The following is a 13,288-nucleotide window of genomic DNA, read 5'->3' as shown; positions in this document are numbered from 1 at the left end:
CCTATTATCTTTCTCACATATCCTCATGACTTTGTTTGCATTGCAGTGGGTTGGTGCTGTGTAGGTCTTTACAGTTCTTGTGGTGGAGCTCCTCTATGCATGCATGTTGGTACTGTAGTTAAAGATTTTTACACTGAACAAAAATATTAACACCCCATGTCAAATATAAGAGTTTTATGAACATTTGGGTTACGCGATATACAGAGAAACTCAAAGTATATTTTCAGTAATTACTGATCTTCATATCGGCATTAATAACATCGTGGTATGGCCACTTGTAGCGGATTGACAGTCCTTTGAACATGATAGGGGTCAGGTTGAGAAATTAGATTTTGACCATGTTGGCTTCCCGTATGCGGCTACAGACAGTCTGAGGTGTCTGTTGTGCAGCCCAATAGTTTCATCAGCTGTGTGTGTCGCTGGTCTTAGCCGATCCTGCAAATGGACGAACCAGATGTGGCGATCTTTGCTGGAGTGGTCACACATGGCAGACGAGGATGAGGTCGATTTGCAGTAGTGCCAGTCTGTTGGAAACCAACTCTTAAACAGCCTGTGGTCCAATAATGGACATGGAGCCGTGCAGCTACTGCTTTGGTGAACATCCCTGTATCCAACATGCCAATGGCACGCTCCCACATAACTTGCGACATCTGAAGCACCTTTTATTGTCCAGTCCAAGGGTTGTCCAGTTGTTGCTCATTTTGTCTGATCACCCAGTGGACATGCACTGAGTAAAAAACAACTCACTGACAGCAAGTTGGACTAAAGGTTATTCTCAAATCAAAAGAAATATTACTTTTGTACAATAAAATGTCAGCAAATGCTCATTTACAGTTGTTAACGCCACATGGCAACAATAGTTGACATGGGGCGTTTATATTTTTGTTCAGTGTATTTTTGTTTTTTGACACCATCCAGGAGAAAACCTTGTGACATGTCTTGAATGTATTGATCCATGTCGGTTCTTGACAATTCACATGTGAATTCTGTTTTCATTCTCTCCCTGAAATGCTGAAAAGTCTGCTGCTTCAAAAACTCTTAGGAGATTATGGAATTTTAGGAGAAAAACTTAAAAACTTGATGTATACTTCTGTGAGATTTGTGTTTCAGTGTATGTGTAAATATGAGCGAGGAATTAGAGGTAGGTGTGTTTTTCTTGTACTAATACACTTCTCTACTATTCCTCACAGTCCAGCCCCTTTTCATTTTTTTCCCACAATTTCAGAGTTATTCATATATGTCTTCCACTTTTTATCTTTTCCACTTTCTGGCTTTAAAATAGCACTTTATTGTTATCAATTATTTTGTCCTACTTCTGTAGCAGAAACACATCTTCATTTTAAGGTGATGAAATGATCAAGTCAATATTTGGAAATACGGAAAAAAGGAGAGACTTACTATGCAAAAGGAAGAAGGTCAAAAGCAAAAGAAGAAACCCTGAGAGAATAAAAGGACATGATAGATATGATGCATGCATCATCTTTAGCTGAAGAGATGGATACAAAAAACATTAAAATATTATCATACAATAATTTCTGTAATTTTGTCTTTTTTGCTTCACATCTGTTTGCAGATTCATGACCTAATCATCAAACCACACATTAAAAATTGATGGTCACCTGGGTAACACATTGTGTCCATTTCTAAAAAAAAGACTTTCTCTGATATAATCAGCAGCTTTAAGCAGTCATCATCTTACCTGCTGTAGTGTGAACTCAGACTAACTGAAGCTGAGATAAACACAAGTTTGGCCCAGAATCAAACTTATGTAATAGTTCTCAAATATAGTTTTTACCAAAGTGATTGCAGTTCTTAATCTGGAGTCATAAAAGGGGAATACATATTAGAAATGACATGGTGCATTTTATCAGTGTAAAAATGTAATTATTTTCCAATGCAAAAGAGAAATTTGCTTAGTCCTCTCTTGTATCTTGGCAAACAGACATAAACTAAACTGTTTATAGATTTATGTCCAGATAGAATTGATATTTTACATATCCAAACATCAGCACTTTTGTCAGCTTTAATTTTAGCCACATTTTACAGAAATTGTATTATTTTCTACTGTCCAATTGCCCCAACCAATCCCAAAAAGTCCCACTGAAATTCTTGACAAGAACAGAGACACAGATGTGACTTTGAAATTGGTCACTGATATTAGTATGATATCTGTTTTTCAGTAGAGTAAAGGAACATGGACAGCTGCAGAGTCCCGGGTGAGACAGAAAAAGATACAGTATGTAATATGAACTAATTAGTTACTGTGTTACTAATTTCACAGTAAATAAATATGTTTGCTATATTAAAGACACATCATATGTCACCTGCTCTGTGTAATTCAGCAGGGTAGGTCTGTGGAATCAGAACCACATAATTGAAAAATGCAAAGTTTGCATTGACAAGGATTCATTTGCTTACACAGCCAAATGTGTAAGAGAAGATGTGTATTCTGTTTTTTGAATTCTTTAATAACTTTGTGATTGCTATGGAATCTAATGTTGTTGATGTTTTTGAGCACTTGATAGCAGTCAATATATAATATTATTGTGATAATTCACGAAAATATTTTAAAAATTTGTAACTGCATATTTGCTCAGTGTAGGCAAGCATTGAGCAAATATGCAGACTCATTCCATAAATTAGAATATGACTGAAAAGTTAATTTTTTATCAAGTGAAAGATATAATATAGATTAATTAAATGTGAAATGTGTATAAAAAATGTTTCTTTATATCTCTTTGTAAGTCTAATACCTGCTAAAAGCTTGTTGTTTTCAAAATGTACTATTAATCTGACAAACCTCATCATAGAAATAGATAGACAGACTTTATTGTCATTCAATTGTACTTTTAAAATGTACATATTAAGCAACATTTCGTTGCAAGGCTCCAATAATAATAGGATATCCTAATTTATGTATGGGATTCACATTTCCTCCAGTCACATATCTGTGGGTGCATCAGCGCCTCCCTCATCCCCCCTTCCTCTCTCTTCCCCATCATGCACAGCAACTTGCAACACAAAGTTAAGTTGCAGCCTTGCTTATTTAGCAATCCATGGTTCTTTATTTCCCTCTCTTCTGCGTGTTGCTCTACATGTTGAGCACTGCTGGTCTCTGTGACCCAGCGGGCTCACTGCATCCTTCCTAATGGGACACACACTCCACCCACACACACACCATGAGCTCCATTCACTGGTAGGAGGGGTTATGACTCCAGGCTGCCTGTGCGGAACAACCATTGATGTTCTCTGGAGCACAGAGTTCTCTCTTCTGTAAGAGCAGCAACACGTCTGCTTCTCCTCTCTGCCAAAAGACTTGGAGAAAGCTTGACGGACTTAACGTTAAGTGTGTCGCGCTTCCTGTAGAGGACAATGTTCTCCACATCCGTGTGTCCCTCAACTAATTGGAGTTGTACAGATAAGACATTTGGAACCAGTTCTGGTCAGCTTCTGAATCCAGGAGTGTGAGTCTTGAGGTGAAACTGCTCGGCTTAAGGAAGTGAAGGTGTATCAGGCCAAGATGAGGGTTTGCAACAGGGGGATGATGATGCTTCTGACCACAGCGGGGGCTTTCTGTGCATTCAGCCTCATGACCATTGCAGTGGGAACGGACTACTGGCTCTACTCCCGCGGGATGTGCCGCTCCAAGAACCTGAACGACAATGAGACCGTCCACAAAAACGAGGAGGTTCTGACCCACTCGGGACTTTGGAGGACCTGTTGCACTGAGGGTAGGATTTAAACTCACATTTTCATGCAGAAATCTGATTAAATTATCAATTGGCGATGCAAGGTAAACTATAAAAGCACGGCAAAATTGTCTCTATGCACAGCAAATTTGCTAGAGTTAAACTTGCAGTGTTGGCACATAATAGAGTACAGTTTTAAGACTTGAGTGTTGTTTTCACCAAAAGTAATTCAACACAATTGTGATAACATAAGAATATGGGTGTTAAATGTCAGACCTGACGCTTTTTAACACCAGTAGTGTAATCTTGAACATCTGGATACTAGACCAAGTTTGCTAATGGAAGAGTCTCGCCAACGCCATTTTCTTTTTACTCGCTTGGATCACGAGGATGGAGGGAGTATGTAAGTAGATAACATTTTACAGTAGTATCAATTTTTCAGTCATTAATCATTGTTGCTGATTATGTACTGTAAAGGAAAAATGATTATTTTGGTGTTTAATGCAGTTAATCTTCAAACATGTGTTAATCACTCATATTTGAAAAAACAGGCTTTGTGTGACCCTTCGAAAGAGGCCCGAGGAGACAAGCAGACCCCTTCCACTGTTTGTTTAAGAGCATACAAAAGCTATAAAATTAGCATCTCCATGGAAACGGCAGCTGGAATGTGGGAGTCGGCGAGATTTATAGCAGGACTGGGGGGTTTTCCCTCCGGTTTGCTTCGACAAAAAACAGAGCACCTTCGAAGCTGAGCTCTAAGGGGGGCTGTAACAGGTCGCTGAGTGGTCGAAAAACAGACCGCCTTCTTTGCATATATTAAATAGGGAAACACCCTTTTGGTTTATAATTTCAGGTCCGTACCCGAGAGCTCTGAGTTTTTTCATCTTTTCTCCACGTGGGCGCCTTTGTCTGTCTCTGTGTTCGTTTGTCTTCCCTTGTGTGTTTTTATTTTCATGAGAAAATGCATATCTCTGTATCTCTGCAGCTTTGTTGTCGATTGCTCTGTATGAATTAAACTCTGTGATCTGTGACGTCATTCTGTTTCGCCGTACTTTTGCAGCCGTGATGACATCCGCTCGCGACCCGGCTAACAGGAGGAAAAGGAGAGCCATGCTTTTTCCAAAATTTAAGCTAGTATAATAACTTTTCTTCCTTAACAGTACCAATATTGCGGTTTTCTTTAAGCTTTTGGTGAAAAGACTGAAGCTCAATGAATTTTTAAATGCATTGCATTTGCTTTCAAATTCAGAAAGCAACAGTTCTGTGGTTGTTTATTTAAATAAAAGTTGTATGTTGGCAAACAGGTAGAGCAGGCAGGCGGTTAGCTATTCTTACTGTCTCCAAGTTAGCACACTAGCTTCACCATATGGCTAACAGGGTTCAACGACTTCGAAGATAATTCTCCAAAGATAATTCTCCGTTTAAATATACATGGTCGATAATGTGCGGCTATCATGTGTCTAAACTGAAGCATCATAGTAAATTTAGGTGCAATAACCTATGACACGAGTAGTGGTGACGTACTTCCATTTAAACTTTCACCACATAGACCGTTTCCGGTCACCGGTTGGTCCAATTGTTTTTAGCCATAGCTGCAAAAGTTGTACCATGAACAAGACGCAAAAGTTAAAATATATGCAAGCTACTGGTATAACAACTGAGTTTTGTTGTGTGGCGTTGTATTCAGCAATTAGCCGGTACCATCCAGTGCTTAGTTTTTTCATTTTCCTGCTGATATCTGTGGTGTGTTATGGTCCTCGGGGCGTTCCGTACCAGAGGCGGGTTATGTACATGTATGGTTTCCGGTAAAAGGGGTTTTGGTTTTCAGTAAAATATGCCTGCCGGCTAAAGACAAGCTGTTGTCAGAGTCCTCAATTAATGGTCTACAAATTACTACATGGTGTCAGAAGTGGTGACTCTTCAACGTTATGCTGCATTCCCAATGCACTCGCAACTAACATCAAGATAAATGCGCAGGGGAAATCGTTGTATTCACAATGTCCAATACTGAGAGGGAACGCGCTAACTCTGCTGCAGCTAGCAATGTTGGAGAGGAGTTTCGCCTAAGCCCGCCAGAAAAGTCTGACTGCAGAGATGTCCAAAACTGGCCCAAATGGATCCGACGGTTTGAGAGGTACAGGATCGTGTCGGGGCTGGAAAAAAGGGAAGAGGCTTTTCAAGTGAATACGTTGATATATTCAATGAGAGATGAATCCGAGGATATCCTTAATGCGTCAGAGCTAATGTCTGCAGACAAGTTCCACTACAAAAAAGTAAAAGAGTGCTTTGATGAACATTTTATTGAAGAACACAATATAATTTTTGAAAGGGCGAAGTTTAACATGTGTAAACAAGGACCGGGAGAAATGGCCAAGAGCTTTATCACCGTGGTTCACAAACAGGTGGATTATTGTAAATTCTGAGCTCTCAGAGATGAACTGATCTGCGATCGCATTATTGTCGGCATAAGAAATGACACGCTCTCCGAGAAGTTGCAGATGGATGCAAAACTGACCCTGACTACAGCTGTAACACTGGTCAGACAGAGTGAAACTGTGAAACAACAACAGGGTTGGTTGCGCGGTGCCAGTGGCCCTGTATCCATTAAAGAGCCCAGTGAAGAGATGCATGAGCTTTCACTTGCACGCAAGACAGAGGGCAGTGCACAACAGAAACAGAAACCGAACAGGTATGCAACATCGTCTGCCTGTTATAAATGTGGGAGAGCTCCATTACACAATTGGAAAGACTTCCCTGCCAAAGAGGCTGAGTACACGAGATGACAGAGGAAGAGGGACTCTATCAGGACAGTCTGTTCTTAGGTGAGATGAAGTCAGACAGCAATGGCTGGTACTCAGACATCAAACTAAATGGGGCAGTAGTTTCCTTTAAACTAGATACAGGGGCAGCAGTGGCTGCCATTCCTACCAGACTGTTCTGTGTCTACAGAACAGAACAGCTACAGAAGAGACGGCCCTCTATTGCACACCCACAAAAAGCTGTATGGCCCAAACAATACCAGATTATCGGTGGTAGGTCAGCTTCAATGCAGTCTTGAAAGCAAGGACAGAAAGTCCACTCAGTCAGTGTTTGTCATTGATAGCTTGGCTAGGCCACTGCTGGGTTTACCGGCACTTACAGAACTACGTCTTGTGGAGCGAATGGGAAAAATTGGCACACTGGAGGAGAAGGGGGACCCGGTGAGAAAATTCAAAAAGAAATTCCCAAAGGTGTTTAGAGGATTAGGGAGACTGGAAGGTGACTATCATATCCGACTGAGAGACGATGCTGTCCCCTATGCCCTTGCAACCCCTCGCCGTGTGCCAATACCCTTAACTGAAAAAGTTGAGGAGGAACTAAAAAGAATGGAGGAAATGGGGGTCATCTCCAGGATAGAGAAGCCTACTGAGTGGTGTGCGGGGGTAGTGGTAGTCCCAAAACCCAATGGCAAAATTAGACTTTGTGTCGACCTTACCAAGCTTAATGAAAGTGTGTGCAGAGAAAGACATATCTTGCCCTCCGTGGACCAGTCATTAGCACAGCTGAATAGTGCAAAATATTTCACAAAATTGGATGCACAGAGTGGCTTTTGGCAGATTCCATTAGCACAAGAAAGTAGGGAACTAACAACATTCATTACTCCCTTTGGCCGTTTCTGCTTCAGTGTGCTACCCTTTGGGATAAATTTGGGCCCAGAACATTTTCAAAGACGCATGTCCCAGCTCTTAGCCGGCCTTGAAGGTGTTATATTCCATGCAGATGATGTCCTTGTGTTGGGAAAGAATGAAGCAGAGCGTGATGAGTGGCTCACAGCTGTCCTGACGCGACTCCAAGAGGCAGGACTAACACTAAATGAGAAATGCACCTTTGCACAGTCGGAAGTTCTGTTTGCTGGACATAAAGTCAGTGCAGCAGGCATTGAACCAGACCCTGAGAAAATCAGAGCGATTACAGACATGCCTGTCCCACAGAACACAGCAGACATTAGGCGGTTTTTGGGGATGGTGACGTATGTTGCAAAATTCCTCCCTCACTTTGCAGATTCTACCAAACCACTCAGAGATCTGCTGGTAAAAGGCAATGATTGGACCTGGGGTCATATGCAGCAGACAGCCTTTGACAAGCTCAAGAATGAGCTGGCATCACCAACAGTCTTGGCTCAATACAGGCACCAAGCCAAGACAAAGGTGTCAGCGGACGCCTCGTCTTTTGGCCTTGGGGCAGTCTTAATGCAGAGAGAGGAAAATATGCAGTGGCGTCCACTTGCCTACATTTCCCGAAGCCTCTCTGAAACAGAGCAACGATATGCCCAGGTTGAAAAAAGGCATTAGCCGTCACCTGGGCCTGTGAGAGGCTGAGTTCATACCTGATCAGAGTACAGTTCACAATAGAAACTGACCATAAACCCCTCCTCGCACTCCTAGGGACAAAAGCACTGGATGACTTACCTCCCAGGATTCAGCAATTCCGGCTGCGACTGCTTAGGTTTATATACAACATAGTACATGTACCTGGAAAGGCCCTCATCACAACAGATACATTGTCCAGGGCCCCGATAAGGCGTCCACTGACAGCAGAAGAAACACAGATGGAAGGGGAAGTACAGATTTTCATTAACACAGTATGTGATAACTTACCTGCATCTCAGTCCAAACTCCAGCAGATAGCTGAAAATCAGCGGCAAGACGCCATCTGCAGTCAGCTGATCCGCCAGTGCCAAAGAGGCTGGCCACGACAAGAGGAGCTGTCCCAGCAGCTGAAGCCTTATTGGATTCACCAGGGTGAGTTACACATGAATGGTGATCTTTTGATGAAAGGACGACGTATTGTCATTCCAGAGACATTGAAAATGAAATGCTTGCCCGACTGCACGAGGGACATATGGGGTATCCAAATGCAAGCTGAGGGCTCAGCAATCTGTGTGGTGGTTAGGCCTGAGTACCCAAATCACAAAAGTTGTGGGCCAGTGCGAGACATGTGTTAAGTACCAACAGCTATACCCAGAGCCAATGATACCCTCAGAGCTGCCTAAGTGGCCTTGGCAGAAAATTGGGGCAGATACTGTATGTTTTACTGGGAAAATGACTCTTATTTACTGGTAGTAGACTACTATTCAAGATACATTGAAATAATGAAGACATCTATAACCACATCAGCAGGAATTATTAGTGGCTTGAAGTCTATTTTTGCTAGACATGGGGTGCCTGAAATACTGATAACAGATAATGGACCTCAGTTTTCCTCTAGCTCTTTCTCCTCTTTTGCCACAGACTATGACTTCAGACATGTCACCTGTAGTCCATACTTCGCTCAGAGTAACGGAGAGGCAGAGAGGGCGGTAAAAACAGTGAAAAGCCTCTTGAAGAACATCGACCCATACAAGGCCCTGTTGGCATACAGGGTCACGCCGCTGAATCAAGGCCCTTCACCAGCTGAGCTCCTGATGGGCAGAAGGCTGCACTCACCCTTGCCACTCTCACCCAGTCAACTTAAACCACAGTGGCCAAACCAAAAGAAATTTGCAGACAAGGACAAAGAGTTAAAACAGGCACAGACATTGGCCTACAACAAAAGACAAAGAGTGGGGGTCAGGCCAGAGCTAAAAGCAGGTCAGCGCGTCTGGATTACAAACACCCAGGAGACGGCTACGGTGCTGAGAGAAGCAGACACTCCTTGTTCCTGTCATGGAGACCGATTCAGAAGAGATGAGGAGAAACAAGGCACATCTCAGACCCTTACCAGACATTCAAAGCCCTACAGAGAATGTGGGAGACACAGAACAAATTACAGCAGCACCAGAAGTGAGGGTGGAGGAGAATGTGAAAAGGGTTCATCCAAGGAGGGAGGTGAAGGCACCAGCATGGCTCAAAGATTATGCCCAATAAGGCAGAACATTTTCAGAACATTTAAAACCTGTTTCAAATATTATTGTTATTATGTATGTTATTTTCAGTATTCAGTAGACAGACTGTATGCTTTTAGTTAGGTAGACCATGTTTTGTTTAAAATTTTATCACTACTTTGGGGAAGGGGAGATGTGGTGTGTTATGGTCCTCGGGGCGTTCCGTACCAGAGGCGGGTAATGTACATGTATGGTTTCCGGTAAAAGGGGTTTTGGTTTTCAGTAAAATATGCCTGCCGGCTAAAGACAAGCTGTTGTCAGAGTCCTCAATTAATGGTCTACAAATTACTACAATATCAAGGCGACAACAGATCATATCCAAAACTTAGCCACTAAAGTGAACACACGGTTTGTAGCTGCCGGGTATTTCAAACTTGAGGATATTTAAGATCCATCGTCAGAAATGGGAAGACGGTGGTTAAAAGGGAGCTGTTCGTGCTTCATTCACTGGAATAATTTGTGGGAGGAAAATAATGTGGGAGGAAATTCACTGCTATGGGAAGAGGCTGAGTACAGAGGCAGCGATGCAGCACAAGACAAGTCAATGTGTGTGTGTGTTGATGTATGCGTTTGTGTTATATGGAGTATAAAATAATTTTTAGGCAACTCCTTAGTTTTTGTTTATACAACAATTATATAAAATACACTTAACACGCAGTCGGAGCGCCCCTCCGATACCGAGCATGGTAATTTAAGCACAGCCAAACGCAGCAAAGCTTCAGCCTGAAAATAATTCAATCTTTCTGTTCTACCAACACCGAGCAACACGATCCAAACCACACAGGTAGCGGTCAAATTAAAGTCCAAAACCTTTCATTTCCAGCCGTACAAGTGTCACCTCTCCACATAAAAAAATCCACAGAACAAGTACAAATAGAAAAGAAGGGCTTATTTCCCGAATCACCAAAATATGACTTTTACCTTTAATGTTTCATAATTATAACCCACATTAGATTGAATTTTTCCACTTGGCTGCTATAATCAGTTCTTGTGCTATAAGAACAACAGAAAAAAGAAAAAATAATAATTTTTTTGCCTTTTTTTTCCTCTCAGATTCTGTTTAGAAAAATTAAGCTATGAAGTTACATCCAGGGTTTGTACTGGTCATGGAAAACCTGGAAAGTCATGTAATTTAATTTTTCGATTTTCAAGACCTGGAAAATCGGTCTTGATTTTCATTTCATTTCCATTTCATTTCCATTTGGTCTGGTCTTAGTGTCGGACATTGAGGACTCGGGATTTTATTTCAAGACCACAACTGTGGAAATGTCACTAAATTGCAAGCATATTGTCCAGTTTATTTGTCAACATCCTTGTTTGCACTGGATGCAAAACATACCGATTCAAATCCAAGCAATAACGCAACTTAATAATTACGTGTTTCTGTTACTGCCAGGGCAACACATTCTCACTCCCGACTCGTCTTACATTGACGAGTTGGGACGAGTTCTGACCATGCGTCAATATGTGACGATTTGGGAAGGTTCCTTCAGCGTCACATGTTGACGCGTTGGGAAACCACTTTGCGTCAATAATTCACGAGAAGGGCGCTCCCTAAGCGTCAAAAAACGACGATCTGGTTAGGGTTAGGGGAAAAGTTACGGTTAGGCTTACGCTTCACCCCTTCGCGTAAACATGTGACGCTGAGGGACCTGCACAAGCGTCAATATATGGCGAGTAGGGAGTGAGAATGGGTTGGCCAGGGCCGGCCCAAGGCAAAGCAAACTAAGCAGCCGCTTATGATAACCCTGTAAAGGGGAAAAACGACACGGACATAACATTACTCCTTTCGCTTCCAGTGTTATTATGGAGGAGCAGAAGCAATGCGGTCCACTACATCCAGTCAGACAAAACTAATCGAGACACGATCGGTGAACAAACTGAAGATGTAGATAATCAAAACAGACAAAACCAATCGAGACACGATCGGTAAACAACTGCAGGTAATCAAAATGATTAGGTCTAATAGTATTATACCCTGCAACACACTCCCCCACAAAATAGATGTTGTCCCCAACATCTCAACTCGTGCCATGTTGGGAAAGTAGTAAAAACATATCAAGCAACACACCAGTCTTAAAAAATAGTCCTTAAGCCATTAAATCTACTTACAGACTGGAACTCTTTCATACATTTTCCTTTTGAAGGTCAACACCTAGTGTCCATGTTTTAAACCTGAAAGTCACTACTTGTCCATAATCTTAGTGGTCATCCTGTGACTCTATAACAAGAGTTCATTGAAAAGTACATTGTGGCTTGGATGCCAATATGTCAGTTCACATAGAGAATAGTCCCTCATTGTGACTGTTATAATAAACAGTCCATCATATTATGAGCCCAATGTGTGTTCATTCTTTTGACTCAGTGGTGCACCCTGTCTTGTGCTCTCATCTCTGATAGTCATATGAGAGCAGATTGCGGTGAAGGACCCTTGACCTTCTTTGACCTTTTTCAGGTTTCAGTTCATAAACTGGGACATTTTCATTTACCTGGCGTACAACGACATGGACAGTGTCCTCCCAGTGATTCCTCAGTTTCCCTGGGCCCCCACGAGGCGTCAAGTTGTGTACTAAAACACAATCACCTGGTTGTAATACTGAACTTTTTACTTTGCTGCTGTACAATTTCTTACTCCTCAGTTCAGCTTCCTGGGCCTTTTCTCTGGCGATTCCATATGCCTCCTCCATGCCTTGGTTCCACTTTTCCATGTAGCTATGATGAGTATGGCCTGCTTGTTGTGGAGTCAAGTTAAACAGCATGTCGACTGGCAATCGGGGAGAACGCCCATACAATAACTGAAAGGGGGAGAAACCTGTCACCTCACTCCGCGTACAGTTGTATGCATAGATCATTTTGTTTAGTGAATCCTTCCAGTTGTGTTTCTGTTTGTCTGTGAGTGTCCTGAGCATCTGGAGTAATGTCCGGTTGAATCTTTCAACTCGTCCATTCCCTTGCGGGTGGTAGGGGGTGGTTCTGGATCCAGCAACTCCACAGTATTTTTTCAGTTGTGTGAACAGTTGATTCTCGAACTCACCACCCTGGTCGTGGTGAATACGGGCGGGAAAACCAAATTTCATGGCATAATCATTGAAGATCTTGTCTGCTGCCGTTTTAGCTGATTTAGAAGTGGTGGCATAGGCCTGGGCAAAGCCGATAAAATGATCAATGATCACCAGGATGTACTCATAACCCCCGAGGCATTTCTCAAGATGCAGGAAGTCAACAGAGACAAGTTCAAATGGTTGAGTTGTTACGATGTTGGTGAGTGGAGCCCTTGTTTCCTGACTGGGTTTCTTATGTTTGAGGCATTCACATTTTCTCATAACATAACTCTCTATCTCACGCTGCATATATGGCCAATAAAATCGGTCCCGTATCAGAGATGATGTCCTGTCGACACCTTGGTGGCCCATTTCGTCATGAAGTTCCCTCAACACTGTATTTTTATGTTTTTCTGGGAGTACAAGTTGTTTTTTGCTTGCTGTCTTTCTGTGCAACACCCCACTTTCATCAATTTCCAACTTGTCCCACTCTCTTAGCAAGCACCCCACTTGTGGACTAAGTTGTTTGAGTTGTGCACCTAATGGTTTGCTTGCGTTTAGTTTGAACTGGATTACTGGTCCCAGAACTGGATCATTTCTTTGGTCATCCTGGATTTGTTCTGGTGTTAGTGGGATGATGGCCGTGTCAGGGGTCA

General features: G+C 42.3%; 1 protein-coding gene across 1 annotated transcript in view; it reads left to right on the top strand.

The window, feature by feature from the left end:
- The first annotated feature begins 3,520 nt into the window (after positions 1-3,520).
- Positions 3,521-13,288, top strand: part of LOC102228666 (voltage-dependent calcium channel gamma-3 subunit-like) — a 44,242-nt gene continuing 34,474 nt past the window's right edge. The window contains exon 1 of the mRNA XM_023334225.1: positions 3,521-3,731. Within this exon, the coding sequence (XP_023189993.1) occupies positions 3,521-3,731 (211 nt within the window). The remainder of the gene's footprint in view (positions 3,732-13,288) is intronic.

The sequence above is a fragment of the Xiphophorus maculatus genome, chromosome 5, assembly GCF_002775205.1.
Source record: "Xiphophorus maculatus strain JP 163 A chromosome 5, X_maculatus-5.0-male, whole genome shotgun sequence".
In the NCBI taxonomy this organism is placed as follows: domain Eukaryota; kingdom Metazoa; phylum Chordata; class Actinopteri; order Cyprinodontiformes; family Poeciliidae; genus Xiphophorus; species Xiphophorus maculatus.
This window is presented reverse-complemented; position numbering and strand designations above follow the sequence as displayed.